Below are 20,425 nucleotides of genomic sequence, written 5' to 3'. Positions count from 1 at the left end.
CTGAGGCTTTGGAAAAAACAGAAATACAATTTAAAGCCAATGAAATTTCAGAAACATCATTTAAAAAAAGTCGTATCATCTGCAACCTGATTAATTAGAATTTACACAGGAAATGCCTTTCAGAGGACTAGGCTTGATGGAGTAGGTGAGCAGCTGAGCACATAAAAGGAACAGATAAGGTGAGATAGGACAACCTTGTCTCACCCCCCTATTCACATCAAACCTCGGTGAAGTCCCCAACTTCAACTTTTTAGCATTTGTGTACAAAGCCTTAACAGCTTTACAAAATAATGGACCAAATCCATATTTACCAAGAGCAGAGAAGATAAACTGATGCTCAAAAGCTTCGTAGAAATCTAAAAACACTATAAAACTATCATTTTGAAGATGAGAATAACCAGTAAGATCTAAAACTAATCTGACATTAATAGATAATGAAGACCCTTCATGAAACCTGACAGTGTTTCATCAATAATAAGTGTTAAAACTACTTTCATTCTGTTAGCAAAGATTTGGGCCAGAATTTTATAATCACTATTGAGAAGGAAAGATAGGACGCCAATTATCGATAAATAATTTATCTTTTCTTGGTTTAGGAATTAAAGTAATAAGGCCCTGTGTTGAAGAAGTGGGAAATCAATAAACTAAATCTAAATCTAAAAAATTTAGGTAACAGAGCATCACACAGGTCATTGGACAGGTTCCTGAGGACATTCATGAAATGTAGGTGTCTGACTATATTGTGAGTTATACAGTTTCTCACATTCGGGACCAGGCGACCAAACGCGCATGCGTGAAGGGGACACGGGCAGCGGGAAATCGCGCATGCGCTCAGTGGACAAACGGCTCGGCGAATCGGCGGCAGGTAGGACCGGGCTCCGCGTTGGGCTTTCATGGGCACCGGTGGTTGAACCCGATGGAAGGACAATTATTGCGAGCTCGGCACTGCATGCCAGTTCCAGCCCTTCCCCTCTCTCTCTGAGCTCCAGAATCCCGCGTAGCCGCGCCCCGCATTCCGCTGATAAGCGACTGAGCTGCCGCCATTTCCGTGGCGCATGCGCATCGCTGGTACTGCGGCAGATAGATGAGGTTCTCTTTCGTGGGGATTGCTGGGTAAAAAGGCAGCCATTGGTGACATTGTACGTGTTTGAAAGGGCAGGGGGCGGGAATGGGAGCGGATAGATCTTCCAGCTACTTCAGAGCCCCAACTATCTGAGTCCAAGGGAACAACAATATAGTTCCTAGTTAATCTCGGATGAAGAGTTCACTTTCCAATCAATGAAAATGTCAATTAGTACTGCATGTGAAAAAAGAACAAAATCGTTCCATCTGGTTCAGTTCTTGGGAAAATGACTAGTGTCTTATGAAGGCTCAGTGTTATCTCCTTGCTTTAATATTCTATTTCCCTTGAAATAAATGCCTACATTGAATATACCTCCTTTACCACAGACTCAACCTGTAAATTAACCTTCTGGGAGTCTTGCACAAGGACTCCTTAGATCCCCTGTACCTCTGATGTTTGAACTTTCTCCCCATTTAGATAATAGCCCGCACTATTATTCCTTTTACCAAAATGCATTATAACATATTTCCCAACAGTGTTCCATCTTCGAATTTTTTCCCCATTCTTCCAATTTGTCTATGTCCTGCTGCAATCACATTGCTTCCTCAGCACTACCCACCCCTCTACCTATCTTTGTATCATCTGCAAACTTTGCCACAAAGTCATCAATTCCATTGCCTAAATAATTGACAAACAATGTGAAATGTTGCGGGCCCAATACTAATCCCTGAGGAACACCGCTAGTCACCGGCAGCCCACCAGAAAAGGCCCCTTTTATTCCCACTTGCTGCCTCCTGCCTGTCAGCCATTCCCCTATCAATGCCAGTATCTTTTCTGTAACACCATAGAATTTTAGCCTCATGTGTGGCACTTAGCTAATGCTTTCTGAAAATCCAAGTAAGTGACATCCACTGCATCTCCTTTTTTTCCACTTTGCTTCTTACTTCCTCAAGAACTCTAATGGATTTGTCAGGCAGCATTTCCCTTTACAGAAGCCATGCTGACTTTGTCTTATCTTGTCCTGTGTCACCAAGTACTCCATCACCTGATCCTTAACAATTGACTCCAACATCTTCCCAACCACTGAGATCAGGCTAACTGGTCTATAATTTCCTTTCTGCTGCCTTCCTCCTTTCTAAAAAGAATCGAGTGACATTTTCAATTTTCCAATCCTCTGGCACCATGCCAAATTCAAAATGATTTTTGAACAATTATTGCTAATGCCTCCACATTCTTTACTGCTATATCTTTAGGAAACCTAGGGTGCAGTTCATCTGGACTGGATGACGTATTTACCCTTCGGTCTTTCAGCTTTTTGAGCACCTTCTCCCTTGTAATAGTAACTGCATTCACTTCTCTTCTTTCACACACAACATCTGGCATACCGCTCGTGTCTTCCACAGTGAAGAGTGATGCAAAATATTCATTTAGTTCATCTGCCATCTCCTTGGTCCCCATTATTATTTCTCCTGCCTCATTTTCTAGCAGTCCGATATCCACTCTCATCTCTCTTTTATTTTTTACATACTTGAAAAAGCTTTTACTTGGTATTGCTTGCTTTCATATTTCATCTTTTCCCTTCTAATGATTCTTTTAGTTCCTCTGTAGGTTTTTTAAAAGGTTCCCAATCCTCTATCTTCCAGCTAATTTTTGCTTTGTTGTCTCTTTTGTTTTTACATTAGCTTTGACTTCCCTTGTCTGTCGTGCAGCTTCCTCATTTTTCCCAGAAACTGATGCCATTGCTGCTTTGCTGTGATCCCTGCCAGTAGCTCATTCCAATTTACTGTTCATAAACTCCTCTCTCACTGTATTTTCCTTTCCTCCACTGAAATTCTGCTGTCAGACTTTATTTTCTCCTTATTAGATTGTAATTGAACTGAATCATATTGAGATCACTGGCTCCTAAAGTGTTCTTTTACCTTAAGCTCCCTAATTGCTTCCAATTCATTACATAACACCCAATCCAGTTTAGCCTATCCCCTAATAGGCTCAACGACAAACTGCTCTAAAAAGCCATCTTGTAGACATTCAACAAACTCACTCTCTTGAGATCCATTTCCAACCTGATTTTCCCGATCAATGTGCATATTAAACTCTCCCATGACTATCATAACATTGCTCCTTTGACACACCTTTTATATTTCCTATTGTAATCTGTGGTCTACATTCCAGCTACTGTTGGGAGGCCTGTATATAACTGCCATCAGGTTACCTTGCGGTTTCTTAACTCAGTCCACAAAGATTCAACATTTTCCGATCCTACGTCACACCTTTCTACCGATTTGATGCCATTCTTCACCAGCAAAGCCACGCCTACCCCTCTGCCTACCTTCCTATCCCTCCGATATAACGTGTAACCTTGAACATTCAGCTCCCAACTACAACCATCCTTCAGCCATGATTCAGTGATGGCCACAACACCATACCTGACAATCAGTAATAGTGCAACAAAATCATCCGCCTTAGTGGAGATGGAAAGTGTTACAATCAAGCTACCTCCAACAGTGAGTGCACAAGTGGCAGTGCTTGCTGCTCCAACTTTTGTCGTTAGTCACCCAGACTGCTATCATCAGGAGCAATCATATATTCAGAAAGTCTGTATATTTGTAGTAGTTTGAATATTTACCATAATGGGTTAGAGGGTTATGTTTCAGCAGATGATAAACCTTTACCATCAGCACCCTTGTTGAAATATACATTTGAGAAGGCAAGAGGAAACATTTATGGAGTAAAAATGGTGAAGTCTCATTTGAAGATGTCCCCAGAAGGGAACAGGATGGCCGATGACCTAGCCAAACTAGGAGCAAGATGCGGGGTGAAATGGAATACAGATACAGAGGGAAGGTTGACACAGAAACCAGCGAACAGTATACCTACAGAGTCAGTCAAGGTACTGCAACGTGATCTTGTACCTTTTAGGAAAGGTAGAAGAGGAGGGAATTCTGAAGAGTATAGGAAATATCCAGGAACACAGATACGGAATGGGATTGTACTTGATAAAGGTGAGTTTCTGGTGCCAGATGGTTTAAAAAACACAGGTGATGTATTGGTACCATGACATTTTTTGGGTACGGATAGAACTATGGATCAGTTGAAGAATCTGTGTTGGTGGCCAAAAATGCAAGGAGGCGTAAAATGTGGTAGTAAGAATTGTTTGATTTGTGCCCAGTACAACCCAGATAAATTAAAAAGTAGTTTTAGGGCATACACGCCTCGTAGAAGGACCATGTGTTAACCTGCCGATTGAGTTTGTAGGACCTTTACCTCCACCCCGTACAGGATTGAAATATACCCTGGTGGATACTTTCACCAAGTGGATAGAGGCTTTCCCAACTAGAAATAACACCACTGATGTTACAGCCAAGATGTTTTGTTTTGAGACAGTTTTTATCTGTTGTGCATGGCCGAGGAGTCCAGAATCAGATCATGGCCCCCACCACCACACAGGTGATGAAACTGTTTTGGTGTATTGTTAAAGGGATGTGCAGGACTTTGAAGACAATGTTAACAAAAATGGCAGAACAGTGCAGGGCCACATGGATCACTATCTTACCCTGTGTCTTTTTGGTCAAATACACACTGAAGCTTCTTCCACCGGATTGCACCTTTTCAGGTTGATGACAGGTGACAAATGAGAGGGTTAGAATTCCTGGTTGGGCTAGATTAATCAGAACCTGAGTGTAATAGTATTGTAAAGGACAAATGGGTGCAGCAATTTATCGACAATATTAAGGAAGCCCATTGTGTTGTGGACTGTAATGTGGGACAGAAGAAACAGAGTACAGGTTTCCCCCGCTATCCGAAGGTAAAGCGTTCCTATGAAACGGTTTGTAAGTCGGAATGTCGAAAAGTGAAGAAGCAGTTACCATTATATGGGAAAAATTTGTGAGCGTTCCCAGACCCAAAAAAATAACCTACCAAATCATGCCAAATAACACAAAAAACCTAAAATAACAGTAACATATAGTAAAAGCAGGAATGATCTGATAAATACACAGCCTTTATAAAGTAGAAATACTTTTCTGCAATCATTGCAGCACTGTCCACCGCAGCGAAAATCTCACACAAGCGCTCTCGGCAGAAGCACTCTTTCCAGTAACCTTTAAGCTATGAAGCTGCCAAATCATACCAAATAACACATAAAAATACACAGCCTATATAAAGTAGAAATTATGTATGTACAGTGTAGTTTCACTTACCGGAATCGGGAAGACAGCGAGCACACTGATGATGGTGTGTTAGGCTGAATCGTTGGTGGTTGGGGTGGTGGGAGGTAGAGGAGACTGGGGTGTCATCTCATCGTCATCTGTTTCCATCAGGGCAGGCAGGTCACCTTCTATGTCTGCCAGCCTCGATGTCGAAGGTCGAGGCTCGTCGTCTGCTGTGGCTGATGTGGAAGGCTTGAAAAACGACAGTATGCTTGACTGCTTAGCCTCGTGCATTTTTCTATCATACAGTTCTTTGTAAGCACTCAAACCATCCTGCAAATATGCCCTAAACCTACGTACCCTTTCAAAATTAAAGTCATACTTTTCTGCAGCCATTGCAGCGTTGTCAATCGTAGCAAAAATCTCACGCAATTGCTTCACGTTCAGTTCCTGGACGACTTCGCTACTGCATTCGGTTTCGATTGTTATCCTTTCCTCTTGCAATTGCATCAGCTCTTCATCTGTCAGTTCTTGGTCATGGGATGCCAAAACCTCTTCAACATCATCTTCGTCAACTTCCACAAACCCAGCCTCCTTAGCCAAACTCACTATGTCCTTACTTCGTTCACTGAAATCGAAACACTTAATTATGTCTAGTTTTATGCTAAGTATAACACCCTTACGAGCTCTTTTAGGCTTTTCTGATACCTTAGAACTCATCTTGTGAACGGATGCACAAAATAAACCGATGTAAAGCACAGATGCTCACAGGCACGTGTTTAAGCAATGCCGGCTAGAATGCAGTTCCGGGGGAGGAACTTGGCTGCTCAGCGCGCCTTTTATCACACGATGCCTTTTTCGTACGCTGCCTTTTTTTGTAACAGTGAAAACACCTTCTGTTAGCGAAAACAGGTAACTAATGTAGGTCTTTCGTAACAGCGAGGTGTCGTAAAGCGAAAGTTCAAAAAACGGGGGACACCTGTAAAGCTTATTTTGACGTGTGAACAAAAGCTAGGGAGTTGGAAATAAGAAAGAAGTTAATAGTCTCAGTACATCAGCCAGGTCCTTTTATATATCCAAGATTTGTAGGGCCTGATGATGTAATTGACAGAGCCAGTCCATCACTCTATCAAATCTAGACCGCTCCAAATAAGTTAGGTTGGTATCATATTAACTAATTTAAGCCTCTTGAAGATAGTCGATGTTCTCTGGTAGCTGAGATCCATAAGGCACATTGTCAATAGGACGCTCTGGGTAGATGATACTCTTAAATATCAGAGCAGTTGACCCCTCAGTGAGTTGGGCAACCAATTCCAGTTTGCATCTGGAGGTTAAGGGTAGTTCACTTCATTCTTTGCATCAAGAAGGAAGGGTTAAGGCGAGGCAATCTTTGCAATCACCTAAGCCAAGGCAGAGACAATGGAAGAGAGAATCAGATATCTTCATCACCTGATGTTCTGGAAATAAAGCAGGGTATAGAGGAGTTGAATTTTGAGGAGGTATCAGATAATTCAGTAAGTGCACAAACTTACAGGTTTACCTACAGGTATTCGGAAATGAAAGGTGTTGTAATACTACCGATGAGTGGCTTCACAATGGTCAAAGGTTTTTAATGGTTATGTTTTTCCATAAAATGTATTATTTGCCAATTGTATGTTCATCTGGACAGATGTAAGTGTAGCGGTAGATTTGTGAATCTGGAATTCATTGCCACGTATATTTAAGACAGAGGTTGTAAGATTCTTGGTTGATTGGGGCATGAAGGGATACGGGGAGAAAGCAGGAGATCGGGGCTGAGAGGGAAAATGGAACAGCCATGATGAAATGGTGGAGCAGACTCCATGGGCCAAATTGACTAATTCTGCTCCTCTATCTTATCGTCTTAATGGTGTTATTCCTCTGGCACTCAGTTAATCACTCCCACACGTGAGGAGTTCACGTACTGTGCAAGCCTGGGTGTTACTGGCCGATGGTGGTAGTGGGGATCAGCTCCCACTACCAATTAAATGTTCCCAATGACTTGTGACTGAAATAAGCTCTGACAACCAAGTCCAGCTCCTGGCCTTCGCGTGTGGCTTAACTACTAAGCCCGGCAGAACCATTTCTACTGACAGGAGAAGGGGCAAAGGTGGGTTACTGGTGCCGTAAAACCAGTCGCTTTGGGCAGATGGGGCTTCTCAGCCGTGTTTGGCAGCTCATCAAGGAGAAGGAAAACTCTGATCTCAAACCTCCGCTGCTTTGCGGCTATCCCCACTCATGGGAAAGGCTTCGGGAGTAAACCCCGAGGGAAAATTCTGGAGCTGGAGTCCCTAAGGCAGTCCTACGTTGAGTTCAATATTGACTGGCAACTCCTGCGATGCTGCTGTATCGATCTCTGCCATTCATCAGATGTGTGGAGAGGGGGAGCTTGCTATGTGGGCAACAGCTTGTTCTAGACAGCTAGGATGGTCAACTCTGACTGACAGAGGCCTCAGCTCAGCTATTGAGTAGTTGGGCAGTGGATATTGTCTACATAGATTTTTGTAAGGCTGTCACAAAGTCCCTCATGGGAGGGTAATCCAGAAGATTAAGATGCGTGGAGTCTGCTGCAAATTGGCTGTTTGGATTCAGAACTGGCTTGCGCATTGAAGTCAGAGGGTAGTGGTTGAAGGGAGATTTGAGCTGGAGGTCTGTAATTAGTGGTGTTCTGCAGGGATCTATGCTGGGACCTCTGCTGTTTGTGATGTATATAAATGACTTGGATGAAGATGCAGATGGGTGGGTTAGTAAATTTGTGGATGATACCAAGATCGGTGGAGTTGTGGAGAGTGTAGAAGACCTGCAGAGAATATAGTGCGACGTAGATCAGTTGCAGATACGGGCAGAGAAATGGCAGATGGAGTTTAACCCAGATAAATGTGAGTTGTTGTTCCTTGGTCCAAATGCAATGAGACAGACAAATGCAAAGGGAAGATCCTTAACAGTGTTGCTGAGTAGGGAGATCTTGGGATCCAAGTTCACATCTCCTTGAAAGTGACTCCACAGGTTGATAAGGTGGTTAAGAATGCTGATGGAATGCTGCTTTTATTAGTCGAGGCACTGAGTTCAAAAATCAAGAGGTTGTGTTGCAATTTTATAAAACCCTGCTTGGACCACATCTGGAGTATTGCACACAGTTCTGGTCACCCCACTATAGGAGGGATGTTGAGGCTTTGGAGAGGGTGTAGAAGAGTTTTAAGTCAGAGAAATGTATACAGTATACTGTATGTCCTGAAATGCTTTTTCTTCGCAACTATCCGCAAAAACAGAGGAATGCCCCAAAGAATGAACGACAGTTAAATGTTAGAACCCCTAAGTACCACCCCCCCAGCTCCCCTCCCTCCGGTGTGTAAGCGGCAGCAAACAACAATCCCCCTCCCCGCACTGGCAAAAGAAGCATCGACACCCATCACTGCCACCGAGCACTCAAGTGTGAGCAAACAACAGCAAAGGCACAGACTCGCAGGACTACACCTTCACCCAGTAGTCGACATACCACAGGTTCTCTCTTTCCTTAATAAGGGAGAAAGAGATGTCTGTGTTTCACAACGAGAAGGGAGACAACAAATAACTCGCTGGTTTACGATGCTAAAAGTCTGTTGCTTCCCTTTTTCTGAGCTCTGTGCCCAAAGATCTTAGGTCTCTGGACACAAAGCTCCCAGGACACACCGGTCCTGGACACTGACCTTCGATCCACCTGTCTCCAGAGCCCTGAGATCCTAGGCCTCCAGAGGCGAGCCGACCTCTTAGGCTGCGCCCGTGGCACGTCGGATAACGGGCAGTCGTGACAACCTGAGAGTGAGTCCCATTCCCACAAAGAACCTTAGTCAGCGTGTCTTCAAAAGAACCATGAAAGGGAAAAATAGAGATATTAAAGATGGAAATAGAACTGTTTCTGAAAATCCAAGCAAAGGAGTCACCGTTTAGCGCCATGTTAACATTCATTTTAAGGGGTCTAGAATATAAGAGTAGGGATGTGATGCTGAGGCTTTATAAGGTGAGGCCTTATAAGGTGGTCAGCAGCACAGGGGCGCCGCAGGGAACCGTACTCTCTCCGGTCCTGTTCACCCTGTACACATCAGACTTCCAATATAACTCAGAGTCCTGCCATGTGCAGAAGTTCGCTGATGACACGGCCATAGTGGGGTGTGTCAGGAATGGACAGGAGGAGGAGTATAGGAAACTGATACAGGACTTTGTGATATGGTGCAACTCAAACTACCTGCGTCTCAATATCACCAAGACCAAGGAGATGGTGGTGGACTTTAGGAGATCTAGGCCTCATATGGAGCCAGTGATCATTAATGGAGAATGTGTGGAGCAGGTTAAGACCTACAAGTATCTGGGAGTACAGTTAGACGAGAAGCTTGACTGGACTGCCAACACAGATGCCTTGTGCAGGAAGGCACAGAGTCGAATGTACTTCCTAAGAAGGTTGGCGTCATTCAATGTCTGTAGTGAGATGCTGAAGATGTTCTATAGGTCAGTTGTGGAGAGCGCCCTCTTCTTTGTGGTGGCGTGTTGGGGAGGAAGCATTAAGAAGAGGGACGCCTCACGTCTTAATAAGCTGGTAAGGAAGGCGGGCTCTGTCGTGGGCAAAGTACTGGAGAGTTTAACATCGGTAGCTGAGCGAAGGGCGCTGAGTAGGCTACGGTCAATTATGGATAACTCTGAACATCCTCTACATAGCACCATCCAGAGACAGAGAAGCAGTTTCAGTGACAGGTTACTATCGATGCAATGCTCCTCAGACAGGATGAAGAGGTCAATACTCCCCAATGCCATTAGGCTTTACAATTCTACCGCCAGGACTTAAGAACTTTTTAAAAGCTATTATGAATGCTTTTTGAGATGGTGATTTAGATGCATATCATATTTTTTTTACTGAGTTAAGTATTGTATGTAATTAGTTTTGCTACAACAAGTGTATGGGACATTGGAAAAAAAGTTGAATTTCCCCATGGGGGATGAATAAAGTATCTATCTATCTATCTCACCTTGAGTATTGAGAACAGTTTGGGCTCTTCATCTTAGAAGAGATGTGCTGGCATTGCAGAGGGTTCAGAGGACGTTCACAAGGAATATTCCGGGAATGAAAGGGTTATCATATGAGGAACGTTTGATGGCTCTGGGTCTGTACTCGCTGGAATTTAGGAGGATGAGGAGTAATCTCATTGAAACTTTTCAATTGTTGGAAGACCTAGACAGAGTGGATGATGGGAGAGTCTAGGACAGGAGGACACAGCCTCAGGATAGAGAGGTGTCCATTTGAAACAGAGATGTGGAGAAATTTCTATAGCCAGAGGGTGGTGAATTTGTGGAATATATTACCACAGGCAGCAGTGGAGCCCAGGTCATTGGGCTTGATAGGTTCTTGATTGGAAATGGCTTCAAAGGTTCTGGGGAGTGAGGCTGAGGAGGGGATAAAAGGATCAGCCTTGATTAAATGGCAGAGTAGACTGTATGGGCCAAATGGCCTAATTCTGCTCGTGTGTGGCAGCTTGTCGAAGGCCTTCTGAAAATACGAAATACACAACGTGCACGGATTAGAACTGTAGTGGTAGTTAATGTTATTCCTGTGTCACTCAATGGGAGTTCACATGTTGTGCAAGCAGAGTTATCAGTAAAGTTCTGTTGAATATTCGGCATGATGCTGTCTTGGTGTGCTCTGCACTGTTCGTCAATATTGAACACAACATATGGAGAGGAATAAACAGTCGTTTTAGGTTGAGACCCTTCACTATGCCTAGACTGTTTATTCCTCTGCTTAGATGCAGCCTGACCTGCTGAGTTCCTCCAACACATTGTAGCTCTATATTCTTAGCATCTGCAAAATCTCTTGTGTTTTATATCTGCATTTGTAAGTGGGTTGGACTTTGACCATTGGCATGCGTAATGCCTATTGATACTGAGTGTATTGTTTGTGGGAGCTTGCTGCGTTAAAGCACCTGCCGAGTTTTCTCCATAAAAACACTGACTATGTTTAAGGAACCTGGCATTGATCCGACATGGTTAATGGCACCTTGCTTACCCAGAAACCTCCACGATCCAGAATTCAACAGGTCAAACAGCATCTATCAAAAAGAATAAACAGTCGACAAAACTCTTAATCAAGACTGAGAAGGAAAGGGAAGATGCCAGAATGAAAAGGTGGGGGGACGGGAATGAGGCTATCTGGAAGGTGTTAGGTGGAGCCAGGTGGGTGGGAAAAGTCAAGGGCTGGAGAAGAAAGAATCTGATAAGAGAGCCGAGTGGACCATAGGAGAACGGGAAGAAGGAGCGGACCCGGGGGAAGCAAAAGGCAGGTGAGAAGAAGTCAGAGTTCGGAGAGGGGAATAGAGGAACGTGGATGGGGTGGGGTGAAATTGTTCACCAGAAGGGGAAATCACTATTCACCCCATCAGGTTGCAGGCTACCCAGACAAAATATAATTTGGTGTTCCTCCGCTGTGAGAGTGCTCTCGTCAATTGGGGGATTGCTTCAACTCTGCACCATCTTCTACAATTGGGACTTCCTGGTGACCAAACATTTTAATTCCGATTCCTATTCCTGTTCTGTCATGTCCATCCGTGCCCTCCTTTTGTGCTGAGGTGAGACCCTCAGGGTGGAGGAGTAATACTTCCTATTCTGTCTGGGTACATCAATTTCTCCTTCTGGTAGGCAGATTCCGCCCTCCCCTCTCTGACCTTTCACTTCTTTGCTGCCTGAGTTGCAAAGCTCCTCCAGCGTTTAGTGGGAGCTGCTTTGGATTTCCAGCAACTGCAGACTTTCGCGTGGTTGTTCCAGAATTCACTCTGACCAGGCGATCAAATGCGTATGCATAAAGGTGGCAGAAAGTTCCAGAAAACCACCCAGTAGACAGAAGACTCTTGGAGAATCGACAGCAGGTAGGAGTGGGGTTCCGGGCGGGGATTTCTTCGGCACCAGCGTCTGAACCATGACTAAGGGACAATTATGGTGAGCACTGTGACTCCACACCCCGGGACAGTCCTGTCCCTTCCCTCTCTCTTAGCCCCACGATCCTCACCTGGGCCCCAGGGAGCTTTCTGCTGATGAGCGGAGTTGCTGTCGCCATTTCTGTGGTGCATGCACATTGCTGGGACCGTGGTGGATCGATGGGCCTCTCATTCATGGTGGTGTCTGGGTAAAAAGACAGTATTGGGTGACACAATCAGTGCTTCCCTCGCCAGTCCATAGGGTGTGTTTCAAAGCGCAGAGGGAGGGAATTGGAGCAGTTAGATCTCCCTGACACTGCCAAGTTCCAGACAGCTTAATCCAAGGATTGGGAACTGGGAACATAAATATGACTCAGAGTTAATTTGGGATGAAGAGGAGTTTACCTTCTACTCAATGAAAATGTCGATTAGTGCTCCATGGGAAAAAGAACAAAATCCTTCCATCAGCTTTAGTTCTGGAGAAAATCACCTTTGTTCTACCTCCTCTTGTCCTGGACCGATGACTGTGGCAGGGCATAGCTCCAACAATGTATTCAAGTTTGCTGATGGCACTGCTATTGTGGAACGAATCTAAGGTGGTGATGAATCAACAAACAGGAGGAAGTTTGAAACCTCGGCTGAGTGGTGTCTTAACAACAAGCTCTCACTCAATGTCAGCAAGACAAAAAGAACCGATTGTAGGCTGCAGGGGTCCATGAGACAGAACTCAGAGGTGGAGAGGGTTGGCAACTTTTAATTCCGGGGAGTAACTGTTACTATTTCAGAGGATCTGTGCTGGACCCAGCATTTATGTGCAATCGCAACCAAATGCAGCAGTGCTTCTACTTCCTTAGGAGTCAAAGCTTTGAGAAACTTCTACAGATGTGGAGTGGAGATTGTGGCTGCATCACAGCCTGGTGTGGAAACACCATAGGAAACATTTAAGAAGTTTTTAGGAAACACCAATGCCTTTGACAGGATATCCTACGTAAGGTAGTGAACTCAGCTCAGTACATGGCAGGTAAAGCTCTCCCAACCTTTGAGTAGCAGCATCTATCATCAGAGATCTCCACCACCCAGGCCATGCTCTTTTCACACTGCTGCCATCAGGTGCAAGGTACAGGAGCCTCAGGACTTGAACCACCAGGTTGAAGAACAGTTACAACCCCTGAACTGTCTGGCTCTTGAACAAAGGGGAAAACTACAGCGGCTTGCCTATCCATTGAGGTGATCCCACAACCAATGGTCTCACTTAAAGGACTCTTTATCTTGTTATCTCATGTCCTCAGTATTTATTGCTGGTTATTTATATTTGTATTTGCACAGTTTGTTGTCTTCTGCACTCTGATCATTTATTGATTGTGTTACAGTTCCTACTCGCCACCCTCAATCACCTGAGTGATGGGGGATGGCAGAATAATTAGAATTGAAACACTTAAAAAAACACTAAATGTAATTGAGGTCAACCGAGACTTCCTGAACACTGGGCAGTGAGAGGATTACTCTGCCTCTTTAGTCACTTGCCCTCAGCTGTTAGGCTATGAAGTATATCTCTGTGATAGGACAGATAAAAGACCATATCTGGTATAGGTTTCTGGAGATATTTGAACAGGTGTGCCCATCAGGCGCCTCTATTTTGTTCTCAACCTCTTGCAGAATTTGGAGGCACGTGCCTTTTCCGCCTAATTGCAGCTTGTGATGTTCTGATCGCAAACAATCATGGTGAATGCTGCCAGACTATTGTTCCTTTGGCGGATTGGTCTGAAACCCAAGTGGCTTCACCACTCCTGAGTGGTGACAAAGATTTTGCTGTGTACCTGAGGTCAGGCCTGCTCTTCATTTTTACATTCTCAAAATGTCTCACTTTGTCTAAGTCTGGTATGTGAGGTTGGAGACGGGAAGGAAGAACGGGCAGGTTTATTCTCAGATTCCGGCCCATTGACAGACTGTGCCTGCAGTGCTCTGTAGGGGTCTTCTGCCTTCAGTAGGAGACCCTTAACAGCTTGCACCACTCTTTCTGCATCTGCATTTGCCTGTGGGTGCTTGCCCGGTCCTAGAAGTCATAGTCCCTAGTGGAGGCTTTCGATTCTGACCTGCTGAATTGTGGACACAAGACAAGTGTCCAACACAAGTGTCATGGTGACGTATGAGTTCCGTTCCTGAGTCCGTCTTTTAAGTCGGATTTGTAAGTAAGTCGGAACAAGTAGTCAAACGTTTGTCTTAGTATATAATATATATTTTACCTTTTGATGCATATAAAACGTATGTATTCCAATAATTAAACCACTGCATTGCTTAGTAATAATTGTAGCTTTCATCGGGGCAGGGCCTTTCACATGCTCCATTATTCTCACTTTATCAGTTATCCTTTAAAATTGTTCCCATCGTTGACCGACTGTAGCCTAACGCTTTTCCAATGACCGATGGCGTTTCATCTCTTTCCAAATGCTTTATTATTTCCACTTTATTTTCAATCACGATCGCTTCCCATCAACGGAACAGAAACACTGCGGGTGGCGGCTCCCGAGCTCGCTGGCTCCCGAGGTCCGCTGGGTCCTAAGGACCACCGCACTGAGACAGGCTAAATGGGACAAGTGGGGGCTGTGCTGGGTTTGGGTATTTGATCCTCCACAATATTCTGCGTGGGAATTTAAACTGGAGGTGGCAGTGTTTTTTCTTACGAGGCCGAGTTGCGAGCTCGACATCAACCTGGCACAGATGGTACAGGTGGAATATAAGGTGTTGTTCCTTCAATCTGAGTGTGGCCTCATCTCAACAATAGAGGAGGCCATGGATAGACATATCAGAATGGGAATGGGAAGCGGAATTAAAATTATTAAAATGGGTAGCCACTGGGAGATCGGATTCTTCTGGCAGATGGAGCGTATGCTCTGTGAAGTAGTCTGCCAATCTACGTCAGGGCTCACCGATATACAGGAGGCCACACCAGGAGCATCAGGCACAGTATATGACCCCAACAGACTCACAGGTGAAGTGTCGCCTCACCTGGAAGGCCTGCCCATCGCCTCCCTCCGGTACTCCTCCCCTTTCTTCCATGGTCTTCTGTCTTCTCTTATTAGATTCCCCCTAGGGAGCTAGGGCTTTACTCTCTGGAGAGAAGGAGGATGAGAGGAGACATGATTTAGACAGAGTGCACAGCCAGCGCCTCTTCCCCAGGGCACCACTGCTCAGTACAAGAGGACATGGCTTTAAGGTAAGGGGAGGGAAGCTCAAGGGGGATATTAGAGGAAGGTTTTTCATTCAGAGAGTGGTTGGTGTGTGGAATGCACTGCCTGACTCAGTGGTGGAGGCAGATACACTAGTGAAGTTTAAGAGACTACTAGACAGGTATATGGAGGAATTTAAGGTGAGGGGGGGGTTATGTGGGAGGCAGGGTTTGAGGGTCGACACAACATTGTGGGCCGAAGGGCCTGTAATGTGCTGTACTATTCTATCAATTTATCTTCTCCAGTCCTGTATCTCTTTCACCAACTTCCCAGCTCTTTACCTCATCCCTCTCCCTCGCAGTTTCACCTATCATCTTGTGTTTTTCACTCCCCTCCCCCCAACTTTTAAATCCACTCATCTCTTTTTTTTCTCCAGGCCTGCCAAAGGGTCTCATCCCGAAACATCAACTTTTTTCCATGGATGCTGCCTGGCCTGCTGAGTTCCTCCAGCATTTTGTGTGTGTTACTCTGACCATAGACACCGTCTGACCTGCTGAGTTCCTCCAGCATTTTGTGTGTGTGGCTTCTGATACCATGTTGTGTTTGTTATTGAGGGACAGTGCAGAGCACACTAGGATGCCAGCATGCAGGCTACTCAACTGAACTTTATTAATAATCATGCTGGTGCAGTATGTGAATTCATTTGATGTATGGGTGCCTAACTGAGTGGAATAGGACTAACACTATTAACAACCACTATATCTCTCCTTCTTGAAAGAAAAAGAAAAACTAAGTGTGTACTTCTTGTCTATAGAGACTAAAATTATTTCATCTGAAATGCTGTCTGTCACCCATTGATGTTTTCTGTAAATAATTTTTCAGGTTACAAGCGACTAAGAATTTGTGACTGGGAATCACAAGAAAACAACGACACATCAGTTTGCCTGTCTCTGGATATTTAAGGAATGATCAGATATTTCCATTGTGACACCAATATATCAATTGTTGATCCTTGGAGATGAAGAATTATCTCATCCCAGCTGGAAACATGCTTTGTGTCTGAAATTTTCTGTGTTAATTCAGTGAAATCTACTGGAACCAGGGTCTCAGAACACAGCAGCATTTGTTCATTGGAGATCAGGTCTTCAACTGCATTGATTGTACGAGGGATTCACGATGTCTGACATTTCATTCTCTCAGTGTGGATTGGGATTTTCTCATTCAGCTGAACTGCAGACACATTAGTGGCTTCACAGTGGGGAGAGGCAATAGGGTATGGAACAGTACGGGACTCTGTGTACAGGACAGGATCTACTCAGTCATCCAGCCTGAAGATACATCAGGAAACTGCCAGCAGCAAGAGGCTGTTCAGGTGTTGTGTGTGTGGGAACAGACTCACCCACACTCAGCCCACCCATGGAAACACCAGCGAGTCAGGCAGTTCTCACTGGGGAGACACTGTTCAGTTGCTCAGACTGTGGGAAGAGGTTTACTCAGTCATCTGAACTGAACGTACATCAGCGAACTCACACCGGGAAGAAACTGTTCACTTGCTCAGACTGTGGGAAAGGATTCAGTCAGTCATCCAACCTACTGGCACACCAGTCAGTTCACACTGGGGAGTGGCCGTTCACCTGCTCAAGTTGTGGGAAGGGATTCACTCAGTCATCCAAACTACAAGCACACCAGAGAATTCACACAGGAGAGAGACCATTCACTTGCTTAGAATGTGGGAAGGGATTCACTCGATCATCTGACCTACTGGCACACCAGCGAGTTCACACTGGGGAGAGGCCGTTCACCTGCTCAGACTGTGGGAAGGGATTCACTCGATCATCTGATCTACTGGCACACCAGCGAGTTCACACTGGGGAGAGACCATTCACATGCTCAGACTGTGGGAAGGGATTCACTCAGTCATGCAACTTACAGACACACCAGCGAGTTCACACGGGGGAGAGACCATTCATCTGCTCAGTTTGTGGGAAGGGATTCACTCAGTCATCCAAACTACTAGCACACCAGCGAGTTCACACTGGGGAGAGGCCATTCACCTGCTCAGACTGTGGGAAGGGATTCAGTCGATCATCTGACCTGGTGGCACACCAGCGAGTTCACACTGGGGAGAGGCCATTCACCTGCTCAGACTGTGGGAAGGGATTCAATCACTCATCAAATCTACAGAAACACCAGCGAGTTCACACTGGGGAGAGACCATTTACTTGCTCAGACTGTGGAAAGGGATTCACTCGGTCATCAAACTTGCTGGCACACCAACAATCTCACACTGGGGAGAGGCCATTCACCTGCTCTGTATGTGGGAAGGGATTCACTCGGTCATCTAACCTACAGACGCACCAGTCAGTTCACACTGGGGAGAAGCCATTCACCTGCTTAAATTGTGGGAAGGGATTTACTCACTCATCCAAACTGCGAGCACACCAGCGTGTTCACACAGGAGAGAGACCATTCCACTGTTCTGTGTGTGGGAAGGGATTCACTCGGTCATCCCACCTTGTAGCTCACTACAGAGTTCACATTGCCAAAAAGGTTTAAACAAGATGCATGGGGGATATTTAACCTTTATGATGTAGAATCCAGAGTTAAGTTCAAAAGTGACTTCTTTTTGAACTCTGTAATTAACGCTGATCCATTTCTGCATGCTGGTCACTGGACATGGGAGGAGTTTCTTCTGCTGATATTCACCTTTAATGGAACCGGAGTTTACTCTTCTGGATCTGTGACAAATAAATCAGTTTTATTTTAGACTCTGTCTCAGGTATTTACTGAACCTACAACACAGCCAGTGTGCAGTTGGGAGTCACCTCAGCTCAGCTGGTCCCTGCCAGTGAATTTGTTCAACGATAGTTCTTTTATAGACAGTTATTTTATTAGCCTGACTTCAGTGGTTGGAAAGCTGTTGGAGTCAGTTGTTAAGTATAAGGTAATGGAGTACTTGGTGACACAGGACAAGATAGGACAAAGTCAGCACGGTTTCAAGGGAAAATCTAGCCTGACAAACCTGTTGGAATGTTTTGAGGAGATTACAAGTAAGATAGATAAAGGGCATGCAGTGGATGTTGTATATTTGGACTTTCAGAAGGTGTTTGACAAGGTGCCACACATGCGGCGAGATTGCTTACCAAGTAAAGACCCCATGGTATCACAGGAAAGTTACTAACAATGGTTAGAGATGGAAAAAGGATGTGTTCCATGGTGGGGAAGTGTCAGACAATGGAGCACAGCCTCAGGATAGAGGAGTATCCACTTAACACAGAATGTGGGAAATTTTTCTTTAGTCAAATGGCGAATTTGTGGAATTTGTTACCACAGACAGCTGTGGAGCCCAGGTTGTGAGTGTATTTAAGGCAGAGCGTGCTATTATCTTAGAAAATAGATAATAGGTGCAGGAGTAGGCCATTCGACCCTTTGAACCAGCACCACCATTCACTGTGATCATGGCTGATCATCCACAATCAGTACCCCATTCCTGCCTTCTCCCCATGTCCCTTGACTCCACTATCTTTAAGAGCTCTAACTAACTCTTTCTTGAAAGCGTCCAGAGAATTGGCTTCCACTGCCTTCTGAGGCAGAGCATTCCACAGATCCACAACTCTCTGGGTCAAAAAGTTTTTCCTCAACTCCGTTCTAAATGGCCTACCCCTTAATCTTAAACTGTGACCTCTGGTTCTAGACTCCCCCAACCTCGGGAACATGTTTCCTGCCTCTAGCGTGTCCAATCCTTTAACAATATGTTTCAATCAGATCCCCTCTCGTTTTCCCGGATGTATCCAGTTGCCTCACCAGTGCCCCAACACGATCCTTCAGGAGCTGAACCTGGACACACTTATCACAGTTGTAGCAGCCAGAGGCACCATCAGTGTCCCTGACCTCCCACGTCAAGCAAGCATCACACTGAATCAGTTTACCTGTCATCTCTTCACCACCTCTCACCCTCTCCAACTGTGGCATAGTCTCCTCCCTCAGCCTCCTCGCTGAAGACTCTCGAGCCAAAGACTCGCACTTTTCTCACAAAGCACTTCCCTTGACAAGGCCGCTCCCCTAGAGCAAACCTTGCTTATATTGGCTGATAAATTGACTAATTTGTTTCACTTGCCGCACCTCTGCCGACCTTGAAGGTATGTCTTGATTCGACATGGAATCAAAAATTACAGAGAGAAGATCAGGGAATAAGGCTGAGGAGGGGGGAGAAAAGGATATGTCATGCTGAATGGCAAGGCAGACTCGATGGGCCAAATGGCCTAATTCTGCCATTCTTATAATGTCTTATGGTCTTAAATCCATCCCTGTGTTCGCTTCTCACTCTTCCTATGGTGATGGGTTCCAGTCACCACTCTATAGGTGAAGAGTTCTGTCTTGAACTTCCTGCATGACTTTCTGCAGGCTGAACAAGATGATCAGCTGACTGCTGTTACGTCTGACATGATCTTCGTCTGTCAAATCTCTGGGGGTAGGAAGAATGACATTGGTAGTTAACCTCATTATTTCCTGCTTGTTTCAATGTTGTAGGTCATTTTAACTGCTTGTAGCTGGATTGTTAGAACCCTTCACTGTCCGCTAAAGTCTGAAAGCAGAATGGGGAACCATTAGTTGGATGTTCAGTGGAGCATAGTTGGAACCAGAGACGGGTTAGCACAGGGTAGACTTTGGGGCTCTGGTCAGTGATAGAGCATACGACAAGGAGCAGAGAAATGGAGCTGGGGAGGGGGTATGTGCAGGCGGGGTAATGAATGACAGGATGGCAACATTTGGAAGCTGATTGACAGTAAAATTCAGTTAACTTTGACTTGACACGCACAATGCCTGTTGACATTTAGTATATTGCTTGTGGGAGCTTGCTGTTCAACTGGCTTCTGAGTTGTCATAAAAATATTAATTGGATTGGTGCCATTTGGCAGAGGGAAAGCAATGTTTTAAATTATTTCAATGGCATTGTTCTTACCCAGAAGCCTTTGAGCTTCAGAATGTACAGCTGTTCAGTGGACAGGAGTTACCAGTGAGTACACTGGACCCTCCCATGCACAGCTGAGGTCTTGCTGTCTGAACCTGAGGATTTGGAACTCAAATGAAAAA

General features: G+C 45.0%; 1 protein-coding gene across 6 annotated transcripts; it reads left to right on the top strand.

The window, feature by feature from the left end:
• Positions 1–812: 812 nt before the first annotated feature.
• LOC140716021 (uncharacterized) lies at positions 813–18,097 on the top strand. Of its 6 annotated transcripts, none has more exons than XM_073028673.1 (3): positions 845–865; positions 15,768–16,124; positions 16,214–18,097. In XM_073028673.1, the coding sequence occupies exon 3, from the start codon at positions 16,748–16,750 to the stop codon at positions 17,885–17,887; it is 1,140 nt and encodes a 379-aa protein (XP_072884774.1). In that variant the 5' UTR covers positions 845–865; positions 15,768–16,124; positions 16,214–16,747; the 3' UTR covers positions 17,888–18,097. The 6 variants fall into 6 exon arrangements, with proteins under 6 accessions (XP_072884776.1, XP_072884774.1, XP_072884775.1 ...); XM_073028674.1 differs by lacking the exon at positions 845–865 and adding an exon at positions 3,771–4,065; XM_073028675.1 differs by lacking the exon at positions 15,768–16,124 and having other exon boundaries at positions 813–865.
• The last annotated feature ends 2,328 nt before the right edge of the window (positions 18,098–20,425 follow it).

Source organism: Hemitrygon akajei, chromosome 24, assembly GCF_048418815.1.
Source record: "Hemitrygon akajei chromosome 24, sHemAka1.3, whole genome shotgun sequence".
In the NCBI taxonomy this organism is placed as follows: domain Eukaryota; kingdom Metazoa; phylum Chordata; class Chondrichthyes; order Myliobatiformes; family Dasyatidae; genus Hemitrygon; species Hemitrygon akajei.
The sequence above is the reverse complement of the archived record's forward strand: the minus strand, read 5'-3'. Positions and strand labels throughout refer to the sequence as shown.